The sequence below is a fragment of the Tachysurus fulvidraco genome, chromosome 6 (assembly GCF_022655615.1).
Source record: "Tachysurus fulvidraco isolate hzauxx_2018 chromosome 6, HZAU_PFXX_2.0, whole genome shotgun sequence".
NCBI lineage: Eukaryota > Metazoa > Chordata > Actinopteri > Siluriformes > Bagridae > Tachysurus > Tachysurus fulvidraco.
Genome location: NC_062523.1, coordinates 16620873 through 16633897, shown reverse-complemented (window position 1 = coordinate 16633897; position 13025 = coordinate 16620873). Strand labels below are relative to the sequence as shown.

The window sequence follows — 13025 nt, the reverse complement described above, 5'->3', positions numbered from 1 at the left end:
TTGGTGAGGAGGGATGGATGAGTGGGACGGATGACCTCAGAGTACATGACCTCTGGCATGACTGTGCCGAGGCTCTGAGCCAGAGCTTCGGTCTGTCCAGCATATCCAAACATTTTTAAGTAAACAGCTCTGTCTGCAGCTGCAGCTCATGTGCCAGGAACACAAAGACTCAACCATAATGCTCTAAGGATTAGCTTCACATACCATCAATGTCCAAAATACAAATCAGTTTTCCACCTGAACTCTAAAGGACATCCGTCTGAGTGTCTTCCAAAATCTCCAAATCTCGTATAAGTAAAAATAAAAATCATAATAAGGACATTATAGTCAATGCTGTGCTTAATATATAGCTAATACAGCTTGGATAAGACCGAAGGATTGTGTTCTGACCGCTTTCTGCTTCTTCCTTCATGACTTTAAACACAGGAACACATTATCTGAGTTTAACAAGCCAAATTAAATGTTAGCTTCTCAGCTATTTGTAGGATTAATTATATGTCTTTTAGATAGATTTTAATATAACACATATTGGTAAGTTATGTAAGAGTATGTCAGTTATTTCAGTCACTATACCTGGTAGAGCATGATTGGCTCGATGCTATAGCCAAGAATTTCAGCAAATTCTTTGGCAATCACAGATTTTCCACAACCCTGTAAAGAAAATAAGGGAAAAGCGTATGAGTATACACGTATACTAATATGTTTATTAAGCAGCTTGACCTAATCTCAGGAATCAGACACGCAATTTCAAAACTCACTCCGCAACACAAACGTTTGCTCAACAAGGGCTGAGGAGCCTTCTTAATGATTTTAATTGGATGCCTGGATACTGTTCTCTCTTTTGTGCTTGTAGTTACGCACACGTCCGCTCTGTAGTTAAAAGCTCTGTTGATGTGTGTGTAACCTTGTCTGCTGTGGTTCAGGAAGCTACTTGTGTACCTTGGCTCCGATGAGACACATGTCTTTGACGAGGTGAGACTGCATCATCTCTGCTAGCAGGCGAGCGTGGGTGGGAGTGCTGATGAAAGACGGACTGCTGTCGGGGGGCCGGGGACGGCGTGACCCTGCTGGAACCTGCAGTATTTCCATGGAAAGGACAAATAAAAAGCTTGTTTCTCTTAAAACCTCATCTATCTTAATGCCTTGCTACAATGCCTTGCTTTTTCCACATAGTGTGCTATGGCTTGTGCTGACATTGGTTTGAGAGAGTGCTGCGTAATTTGCCTAAAGCCTTGTTTCTGTTTTCTCAGTCATTTACTGAAATGCATAAAGAACCATTTTGTTGAGCCCTGACCTGGAAGGAACTGATTTTGTCAGCAATACTGAGGGAAACTGATGCTTCTCCTGTATTCCCTATCTCAGCATGTACCACAGCACAGGGAGAAGGTTGCTTCTTTCCATCCATCAGCTCAAAACGCTAGAGAAGGAGAAAGAGAGAGAATATGGAGTATTCATCTTTAAAGCATGGAGTCTCAATGTGCCAATAGCACATTGTAACTGACTGGAGTGCTATTATGATGAAAATAAAATAATAGACAATGACTAAAAGACAGTGATTGAGAAGTGGTGATGAACAGACACTGAAAGAGTGTGTGTGTGTGTGTGTGTGTGTGTGTGTGTGTGTGTGTGTGTGAGTGAGAGAGAGAGAGAGAGAGAGAGAGAGAGAGAGAGAGAGAGAGAGAGAGAGAGAGAGAGAGAGAGAGAGAGAGAGAGAGAGAGAGAGAGAGACAGAGAGGTGGAAAATTGCAAGCTTGAGACAGACAGAGAGACAGAGAGACGTGGAATGTGAGAGAAAGAGAGAGATACAGAATGAAAGGGACAGAGGTACTGAGAGAGCAACAGAAACAGAGAGACATATACAACTGAGACATGTTGAGAGAAGGAGAGAGAAACACTTACACTGAACACACCCTCCACTGCATTTCGTCCCTCTTTCCCCAGCATGGTCTCATATGGGTAGAGTCTCTGGAGCAGCTGCTGAGCGGACAGCATGGGGAACATGTTCTGCAAAAGCCACATCACCTGTTTAGCCACTACCTTGTTGATGACAATTTTACACATCTTTCCACAGCAGAGTGGAGCTTCTGTGACTCACCAGCATTTTGACAGCGGATGGTAGATTGTCTACGGGAAAGTCGGGAAGACCCAGATTGGCAGATTCTTGTGAGCAAAGAGTAGTAGCACATGACAAGAGCTGAGACACTCTGCCAAGTAAAAGGGAATGTTTTGTGGCTACTGTGAATCATTAGGATGTGTCATACAGTATATTTATTTAGCACACGCTAAACTTCTCTTTACCTTTCAGCTTTCACATTTGGTCCGAGACTATACAGGATTTCCAACTGGTCCTGAGAAAAGCAGAAGCAATATAAGCAATATGCATTGAACTCACTGAGGCAATAAATAAGACATGACCTTTGTACCTTGAAGGGCAGGTAGTAGACGTCTCTAGCCTGGAAGCGCGAGCGTAAGGGTGGGTCCAGAGGGTTACCCTTGTAACGTGGCACAGGCAGCCCCAAAGCAATGACCCGGAAATCCTCACTTACACGCACAATCTTCCACTGGTCCAGTTCTTCTTTAGTGTGCTCCTAAAATCAGCACACAGCATGAGGGATTTACTTTACACAAATAAACCCTGCATGTGAGTTTTATACCGTATCCTCTAATCATTATTTTATGTTTCTCTAAATGCCATTACATATTTTCTATAGCTTATTTTCATTAAAAAAAACTATTCTAACCATAGGTTCACATATATACTGCAGAAATGTTTCATTTTGTTATTTTAGGAGCATCTTAGAGGATTATTATAAGACTTTATTATTATGCATTTACAATACAACAGAATATTCTGTTGAAATAGAATACAGATGTTCAAGGCTATTTCTGGGCACATTTATTAAAACCAATAATAAATTATTTCCTCCCAACAGTTTTAGACTTATGACATCCTTAGTCTGTGACCTAGTGTACCAGTATTGATGTATTCATTGGTGAAGTCTTTTAACAAAACACACATAAACTATCTCGAGCTGATTATTTTGCACAGTATACACTGCACTATGATCACATGATTGTGAGGTGTGATTTACTCATACAATTCAAACGTTCATACACAATTCATTTTTTATAGATTTCCATACTCTTTCTATCCATTCCCAACTGCATATGGAGTTTATTTATTAATTTATTAAATTTATTTAAGTTGTTAGAACCTGCAGTAGTTTGTCGTAACGCTGGGCCGACATGAGAAAGCGTCCGTCCTCTAGCTGCATCTCGCGGTTCTCCAGCAGGTTGTTGAGGACAGGCAGTACGTTTCTCTCAGCCTTCTCCAAGCCCTCCAGAACCAGAATTCGTCCCTGGGTCGCCGCCCTCACTGCGCACTGCACACACGAGATGACCAGCTAACACAAACAGCACAACTTCACCTCACACTGAGCTTGTCATTGACCTATTTGATGAGCTAAATTAGTCCTATTAAAAGCTCCCACGCAAGTGTCCTTTAATAAATGCTACAGTCATTTTTTGAAAAACTAATTAGCTGATTTGATTTAAATTAAATTTTAATTTTTTGTACTTTCAAGGGAATGTACGTTTAGAGTATCGTTACCCACAGCCCAAAAAAAAACAGCCTGTTTCTATTTTAAAACCTTGAATCCGTGTGGGCAGACTGATCAGATTTCTTCAGTCATGACGGTGCAACCGTACAAAAATGTGTGTCAGTCTTGACGTCAAAGGCAAGAAAATTTTAGGCTCCTTCGGTGACCACAAAACAAGTCGCCATATAATTAGGTTAACATGTAAGTAACGTGCCTAATTATGTGGAAATATGGCCTACCAAAGTGCAGCCAGATGCTCTAAATTTAACTTGGGGTCTATTTCCATCACAGACTGTATAATCCCATAATTACTAGAAACGGTAGAGACACAAGACTGGAGGTGAGCTAAAGCCACACACCAGCCATGTGATGTGTTTATCAATGAAACAGCAAATCAGACTGCCCTAAATCTTCCTTCTGTTTTTAATCTTTTTAAAGGATCCATTTACTTTACATTACTAAGTCTTGTAAGTTGGAGTAAAGCAAATGTCGAGTGCTAAGGTGGAAAAAAGTAAACTAAAAGTAAACAGTTCCAAGAATTCCACTCTAAAACTGCCCATTAAGCTAGTGACGAGAGAGCGAGAAAGAGAGATGAGTGCATGATGTAATGTTCGTAAATACTCCAAATGGACAGTACAGCTCCTGGGCCCTAGTTATTCGGGCAGATGATTTACCACCGTAACAACCCAAAGTAATTTCCATCCACAATGAGATTAAAGCCTTCAGTGTCACCTGAACCTTTAAATGTCTTACAGTTTGCTGCTAGTTTGAATCATTAGTTCAGGGCTGTCTCGATCTCATCGACAAAGAAACGATTGTTTTGGGTGTGGGTTTTCATGCCAATCAAGCAGAAGCAACACTGGATGCCATCTGTTTAATCAATTGATCTTGTGTGGCTTCTTTTTTTACTGGGATGAAACCCTGAACACACATTTCAGGATACACACACTGACTATTTCAGGATAAGATTTGACACCTCTGGATTAGATCATTCGTTAAAATAAAATGGTAGACATATTTGAAATGGTCTTTGATTTCAGATAAGCAAAATGGATCTGTGTAATCCTGCTGCCTAAAAAATTGTGTCTGACCATAAAATGAACAACGTTATTGTAAGCAATCTATTAACACACAGCTTGTGTAGAGAAAGCCATTTTTATACACAGAGCTTTGTATATGGGTCAAAAAAGAGCACAGAACCCCAGAGAGCAGTGTGACACTTAACACTCTCTCTCTCAAACACACACACACACAAACACACACAAGCCACTGCTTCACTTTCCTTCGGATCAAAAAAAAAACAAAAACTCAAGCCCAGGAGGCTGAAACCTCATAACAGTTAAAGAACTGCATTTCATTGTCTTTTACATATATTTTGCACAACAACAATAAAGTTGAATTTCTTTCTGTTGGAAGCAGTGAGAACCGTCGATAACAAAAACTGTAAGAGAATTTTGAATTTGTTTGACCTCCAAAAGTGTCCTCAGATTTTTTAAAAAGGTAACCAGCAGTCAGACCATCATATATCGCATCAACATACACAACAAAACATAATCTATAAGACGCTGGGCCACCTACAGAGTTTTATTCTTTTGACTTGTTTAAATACAGCATGTCAGTCTTGCACTCTAAACTGTATGACATACACTGGAAGAGAAATTAAAGAGTAAAAAAATACTAGATCGGATACATAATGACATAACATAGCATAATAACAAGCCTAAATCCAGCTGAGGACAGACTTGCCTGGTCTATGTAGAAGGCTGTGCCAGAGCGGATTTCTCTGCGCTGCTTGAGATCAGTCTCAGTCGTGTCTCTGGATAGAGCCACGTACTCAACCTCCCTCTTGGTCAGCTCCTAGAATTCATGACCAGCACACAGTTCAGGTACATGTATTTCTGAAAGCATGGCATGTATGTACAGTATAGAGAGGTCATTATTGACATGCACAGATTAGGCATAAAATTTTACATTAGAGGAAAGAGTTACACAATGTTACCAGATACTGCATGGCAATAGAGCGGCGCAGAGGGCCGGGAGGACCAATCAGAAACACATCCTGTCCCAGCAAATCTTTCTGCATGATCCAGCGTAGGTGCTGAGCGACTGTCTGTGGCATGGACTCGGTCACTGCGCCAAACGCACCGTGTCAATGTAATGCAGTGCTGACATATGCATAATGTAAACATTGTAACGCTATCAAACGCTGTAACGCGTAACCATTACTAATCTTCAAACAAGACAAAGCAATTAAAACTGATTGAACATTACATATTCCAAAAAAAGAAACATTATACATTCTCACTTCACTGATTAGACCAGAGAGATTAAATCTATGGAATTCAGCAATTCTTTCCTTTCTTAATGAGCTTCAGCTAAATAACTGATATAACTGAATGTGGCCAGGAAACAGTAAACTAGATACAGATGCTACACGATTGAAAAACACCCACAAACCGGTGAAAAAGTGGCGGTGGAGGGGAGGGGCAGGAGGGAGAAAGTGGAATCAATTAGCTCATGCTAACCCGAGGCAGTGAGCCGACATTTTTTCTACATTAAAATATGAAGAGCCGTATACATACGGTTTACTGTACGTGTCTGTGCAATATTTGTATGTGCGCGGTAAAATTAACCATCACTAATCTGCAGGTGCTTTCAAAAGTATTAGTTTAAGGAATGTTTATTTGAAGCATTGCTCATTAAAGAGGGTGTAAGGTGCTGTGACACAAGCAACATAAAAACTGGACTGTACAACAGTTCTCATGTAAAATTGCAAATGCAAATCGCGTATAATATACTGTGTATATATTACCTCATGAGATAGCAGGGCATGAGTTCTGATTGTCCACTACAATTAATAATATTGACAGTGTAGATTAATGAATGACTGAATGAATGAATAAGTGAATGAATGAATTAAATTGGGCCACAGAAGCCTTAATTATTGCCACTTATACATTATAGCACATTGGAATCATTTTCTTCACATACACCATCTAAAGAGGTTGAGGTCAGAGCTATAATGCAGCGCCCCTTTGCTCAATTGCCCAAGAAGTGGCAGCTTAGCAGTGCTGTGGCAGGTTCAATATGATGGAGAAATGTAATTGTCTCAGGAGTGACTGCAGAACATTTCTATACAGAATATTCATACAGTTTCTGAAACATGTTCTACATTTATATCAATTCCCAGAAATTGTTACTTTTAAATGTAATATTTTCCTAGATTTTCCCAAGCGGTGCATGAACAGTGATGAACTGCAGTTATATGCACACTGAAATACTGAAAACTAGCAATGAAAAAGCTTCAACAGAAGTTCTGCATGATCGCCTAGAGTTGGCATTACTCTCTCTCTCCCCTGCAATCACAGTGGTACTAGCCAGTGGTAGGTATCTATGAGCTGGTGTATGTGAAAGAGGGCAGATTGTTCTTTCCTATGTGTCATTATTCTGCACTGGGAAGTAAAATGAGCAGCAGCTTGTTGGCTGGTTCATGGGTCTCAGAGGAAGCTGCCTCTTCGGTTCACTTCCCTCTTGGGTTTAAGCTTGTTTATTCATCACATACATATTATAACCATGTGATATATTGAACTAAGAACATACTTACACAATAATAATAAATAATAAGAAATATCTAAGAAAATTAAACAGTATAATAGTTTATAGCGAAATGTAATGTGGATTAAAATGGAATAGAATATATAGAATGCAGACAGACAAAAGTTTTCCCTATTGTGTAAACTGCTTGGTAGTTGATGGGGTAGAGCTGACTGTGATGGCAGATAATCAAATTAAAGGGTAAAAACAAACAAAATAGAATTCGCATCAAAACAAGTACAGTAGATCTGTTGCACTTGCTGGGGAAGTACAGTATATTCCATCACTAAACATTCTGAATTGCAATGTCTTCATTAAGAGTATGAAAACAAAGCTCTCACAAGGCTTACTGATTATATTTTAATACTCAGCCTAAGAACATTTAGATTAATTTTTTTTTATCTTAGTTGCCTATAAATTCTTCTCCATGTAAGAAAGTTCAGATCAATCTGTTCAGGAAACAGTAATGTAGCTCAATCACACAACTAGAACTGATCAAAGTTAAAAAAATTTGATGGCATAAGAAATATTACAGAATTAGCCAAAAGAAATACATTTCTGTCGTCTTCTTTTCAATTCCATTCAAGAAGACAACCCATGTCACTATTTACAGATATACATAATAATAAACGATATTGTAGTTTAATATCTCTCTATTATCTCTCTTTCAAGTTTCTATATTTGTTAGTATGCAACGTCTGAATTCAGATATTTCAAAATCCAATCCCACTTTCGTAATATATGGACTTTGTTATGGTTTTGACTTAAAGACTTTTGCTAAATTTATAGAAAATAACAACCAAAATGTTTACTAGACAGAAAATGACTTGTCAAGATGACTTATGACAAGTCATTTTCCTCCTGCTCACACACCCCTCTCACACTCTTCACCCTAATGCCATCTGGAAAAAGGTACCGAAGCATTTGGGCCCTCATGACCAGACTGTGTAACAGTTTCTTTCCACAAGCCATCAGACTCAATAACTTACCAGAACTGTACTGCGCACAACACAAGCACACACATCATCTGTATGGACTGCACAGACCTACACCAAATACACACACTTCCAATATACATCCATCAACCTGTTTAGATGCTGTTTTTGCACACTTTTGGCTCTTTGCACATTGTTCAGTTGAGAATTGACATTTCAGAGAAATAAGAGTGTTAATGATTAACTCCAGTGAGAAAAGCACATACTGTGATTCACTGGTACGAGTTCAGGGTTTCTTGGTGACTTGAGCTTATAGGAGATTTCCCCAATCGTCACTGTGTCACCTGTCAATCAAAGCAAACGTTATATAACGTGATAACTGTAGGGTTATAAGAGTAGGGTTTTATACTTATTTGTTTATTATGCAAACATATTTATTTATTATAAATATTTTCCCAAACTGACTGCTGCTACTTTAGCAAAGCCTAGATATTAGATATAGTGAAATACAGAGGATTTCTAATCTAAATATCAGGGTGTTAAAGGCAGAAGGTGGAGTTTAAAACGTGCATCTTATCTTCTACCTGATGAAGTGTTTATGAGTTTGACCTCATGTTTAAATCCTTCTCTGGACACGAAGGGACACAAAATAGTCCGGAGTCTTCGTGCAGCCACAGCTGCGGCTGTTCCTTTGACTAAAATGTGTGACTGCATGGTGATTAAAAGAAAACCATCAAGGTCAAACAGCGAAACAAACGAATATTGTGAAACGTTATTTAATGTTTTCCTCCATGTTCACTTCCCTAAACCACCGGCAGAAGCTGTTCTGCGGAAGAAAATAGTTGATGAACAGAGCTTATGCGGCTCATAATCGCTCCGTGTGAAACAAAACACACCGTTCTGGTTCCGAGAAAAATGTATGTCTGTTTGGAAGGTGGGAGAAAAATAATAATAACAACTTTATTATTCTCGTTATTATTATTATTATTATTATTATTATTATTATTATTATTATTATTATTATACTAATAATAAGTATTATTATTGTTATTGTTATTGTTATTGTTATTGTTATTGTTATTGTTATTGTTATTGTTATTGTTATTGTTGTTATTGTTATTGTTATTGTTATTGTTGCTGTGATAACATTACATTCCTATGAATAGTTTTGCACTCAAGTCTCAATCAGTGAACAGTTGATAACTTCATATACATAGACTTCATGTTATAATTAAAATTAATTTCCCTATTACACAATTGCACGTTTTGACCAAATACAGTACTACACAGTTATAGAAGGAAATGATTTAGAATCACACTCTCCAGTGACACCCTGATGATGGATGAGTTTAATTTTGGGTCTGATTCCTTTCAAGTTTTTCTTTTCTCATGTAGTTTCAGAGAGTTTCTTTCTGGCCACTGTGACCTCTGGGTTGCTCATTGGGGAAACATTTGATATCATGGATTTATAGATTACTGAACAAACTATTTTCTGACAATGTCCATTGTTAAAAGAGCTATACATATAAAATGGAATTGCTGTTGTTGTTGTTGCAACAAATGCATATTACAGATACCAATCATCATAGATTGTTTGTGTAATTCATTGAGAATCTTTTATACTTTATCTAGTCGAATGTAGACTATTCATCTAGGCTCTTTGAATGTGATACCTGTAGGTGTCTGTAAGAAGCTAAGACAATTTATTGATTTGATTGGCTTTTACCACCTGTTTATAAAATACATTTTGCTTTTTTATATCTTTACTTAATTGGTCTTATAATCAACCTATACTTGCAACCCCAGTATCGATTAATGCTTCGAAAGATCAAATCAGCTTAATTAATATGTTTAAAGCTAAAGCATTTCCTTTACAGAAAGTGGGCAGTTTTGTCGGTTTTGCAACAATATTGTTTTAAGCTGCATCAGTGGTTACTCATCACTGGACTTAGCTAAAGTTTAGGTTTAATCTGGGAAAAAAGCCCAGAATTATTTTAAAATAATTTTGTGAACATTACTCCATATAAACATTTATTCTTGAAGTGAATTCCTTGGTGCATCAGGATCTCCAAGAAACTGTTTTCACCACTTCATTTTTCAAACAGCTAAACGCTTGAACTCTGAAAGAAAACAGAAAGGTTCCTCATGGATTGTTGACTCTAGCTTGCTAAAAGGTTTTTACTTGTGACCTTTTAGACGCAGTCTTCTCCTATGCTTGTAATCTAGCTTGTATACTTGTAAATGTTTTCTAAATAAATAAATGATGGCATGATGTATAGTTTATCAAGCCACCTCTTGGGTTCACCTCTCAATGAACCCAGATGTTTATGGAGGAGAACTTCATCTTGTCCCTGCTTCACCTGATTAGGAAACAGAGCTCCAGTTCACTTGATCTTATATCTTTAACATAATAAAAACATTTCTCTGTGCCGATTTTGGTTTCAAATCATCTCAACAAAGAAATAGGAAGGATTAGGAGAATTTGTGGAAGGATCAGATCAAATGACATCATAGGCTACATCCTAGAACGTCCAGCTTCCCTTCTCCAGTGTGTCAAAACAGAACAAGCTCCAGTGGTTGGTTTTTGTACGTAGCCATGGCGATTAGTCCACTTCCTTTTACGGCTTGACATTTATCACGTGGCTCAGAAGACTCAGCCCTTGGAGAGACCCTGAAAGAGGAGGAGGAAGAGAAGGAGGAGGAGGAGGAGGGAAGTGATAAGTGGCGGAGTGGAGAAGCCGTAACAGGCTACTAGTGAGTTGAAGAATCCACCCACGGTGTCCGTGTACACGTTAACACGTTAATTCACCTAAACATTAGTCTGAAAGTGTGTAAAGCGCTGGTGTTTGTGGCCGCGGGACAGCGGGGGGATTTGGGAATATGGACGATGAGCACCAGTACACAAGGAGCCCTGCTTGGGAAGAACTGGTGAGTACAATCTCACTGATTTCCTCACCGGAGTTAGGATGAGGAAGGACACATTCTTCATCACTGATTAAGCTTGGTTTCTGTAACACTGGGAGGAGCTTTTGGTTAGAGAAGAGAGACCGGTGCCGCTAGCAATCTGTGCGTTTTCCTGCTTTTGTTGCGCTCGGAGGAAAGGACAGGATGATAGACGCAGATAGATAGATACATAGATAGATACATAGACAGACAGACAGACAGACAGACAGACAGATATATATATATATATATATATATATATATATATATATATATATATATATATATATATATAGATAGATAGATATATAGATAGATAGATAGATAGATAGATAGATGGATGGATGTCTCCACACAAAAAAAGCCTAACTGTTACACTTTCACAGCTCCATCCATTTAACCTGAGCTCTGTTACTCTGGGGCGAGTTAAAAAAAAAAAAGTAGAAGTAAAACAACATTCAGAGAGTTGGAGAATTTCACTAGAGTGAATGTCAGTGAACATAAAACCACTACTGAGAGTAAGAGAGAAGGGAACGAACAGAACAGGACAGAATGGAATACGATAGAACAAAGAACAGAATATCGCAGAATAGAGAGTAGTAGTATAGAGTGATATAAAATAAGATAGAATATTGAGTCGGGGAAAATCATATATGGTACTTTGAATCATTTCGGATAGATGATATGATAGAATAGAACCGGATAGCATATGATATAGAATAGAAGAGAAAATGGAATAGAAATAATTGCAATTCTATATAGATGCATAGAATAGAATAATGGAAAGTTGGAACACAATAATAGACCAATGTGATTAAATACGCAATTATGTTAAAGAAACAGAATAGGACAGTAAAGAGTGCTGTGGGTTTAATCAGATTCAAAATGAATTTGTATAGAACAGAGTAGAACGCTGTAGAATAGGATATTGTCACGTGATCGGTCGACTACAATCACAGCAAGGTGATTGGCTCACTGTTATTAACACGTGTGTTCACAAATAATACATGATAGAAATATGATATTTCATTGTGTCTTATGATAAAATTATGCTCGTGTCTATTGTCAATAGTTCAGGTGAAAGTAATCAAGTACATAATCAGAGTACACATCAGTCCTTAAGGGTTTTACTGATGATCCTCATGGTGGAGCCATAAAGAGTTGTGTAGAAGCCTAAATCTGAGAGTTTATCACATATCATTCAGTAAAAAGCTTTAAGAACCCTTAATATACGGTGGGGGGTTTCAGTGATGTACAGTATAGTAGACAAACATCAGCTTAGTGTAGAGAAACATCTGTTGCAGTGTGAGTTTGAGCCACCACTAGGGTCTGCTACAGACATGTCCTCCCGGGTCTTTGTTATAATAATAATAATAATAATAATAATAATAATAATAATAATAATAATAATAATAATAATAATAATGTGTCTGTGGTGTGAAGCCTTTCAGACTGTGTGTAAGCACCAGCCTTGTGGTTGAAATAAAAGCCTCCCCGACAGGCAGCGCTGCGTACGACATTCCCATCGTGACAGTATGCGGTGTGTAGGACAGAGTGTGTAGGATTGAGCTCAGTGCATATGGGTAGTAGGAAGCGAGCAGAATGACGGCGAAGCGAGCCGCTGTGGAGCCGTTGTGCGGCTCTCCGTGGCTCGTGGATAGGAAGGGAGCGGCAGCACGCGCTCATCGCGGTTCCGCTGTCACACCACAGGAGCCGCGTGGAGCGGCCGCCACTCAGCACATCAGCGCGGGGTCTGGAGCCGCCGGAGGGTCGGGAGCTGGAGACGAGTCGTCCGACAGCGAGGGCGAGCAGGAAGGGCCGCAGAAGCTCATCAGGAAAGTGTCTACGTCCGGGCAGATCCGGAGCAAGGTAAGAGACCCAAACGTGCACCGTCAGCTGTAACTATATTAATACATCACCTGTGATGTGACTATAAATGTCTCATAGCAATTCA

General features: G+C 38.8%; 2 protein-coding genes across 7 annotated transcripts in view; one reads left to right on the top strand and one right to left on the bottom strand.

Moving 5' to 3' along the window:
* vwa8 (von Willebrand factor A domain containing 8) overlaps window positions 1-8984 on the bottom strand; it is a 61395-nt gene extending 52411 nt beyond the window's left edge. The window contains exons 1-12 of the mRNA XM_027164413.2: window positions 8713-8984; window positions 8395-8472; window positions 5599-5729; window positions 5346-5456; window positions 3216-3383; window positions 2424-2588; window positions 2299-2348; window positions 2096-2204; window positions 1900-2004; window positions 1295-1417; window positions 940-1074; window positions 574-651 (exon numbers count right to left, since the gene is read on the bottom strand). Coding sequence (XP_027020214.2) covers window positions 574-651; window positions 940-1074; window positions 1295-1417; window positions 1900-2004; window positions 2096-2204; window positions 2299-2348; window positions 2424-2588; window positions 3216-3383; window positions 5346-5456; window positions 5599-5729; window positions 8395-8472; window positions 8713-8842 — 1383 coding nt within the window. The 5' untranslated portion in view covers window positions 8843-8984. The remainder of the gene's footprint in view (window positions 1-573; window positions 652-939; window positions 1075-1294; window positions 1418-1899; window positions 2005-2095; window positions 2205-2298; window positions 2349-2423; window positions 2589-3215; window positions 3384-5345; window positions 5457-5598; window positions 5730-8394; window positions 8473-8712) is intronic.
* Window positions 8985-10813: 1829 nt separating this feature from the next.
* dgkh (diacylglycerol kinase, eta) overlaps window positions 10814-13025 on the top strand; it is a 54777-nt gene continuing 52565 nt past the window's right edge. For 2 of the 6 annotated variants that reach the window (XM_047814869.1, XM_047814868.1), the window contains exon 1: window positions 12575-12940. In XM_047814869.1, coding sequence (XP_047670825.1) covers window positions 12674-12940 — 267 coding nt within the window. In that variant the 5' untranslated portion in view covers window positions 12575-12673. Of the gene's footprint in view, window positions 11057-12574; window positions 12941-13025 lie in introns of those variants that run through there. The other 4 variants (XM_027164412.2, XM_047814871.1, XM_047814870.1 and 1 more) reach the window with 4 other exon arrangements.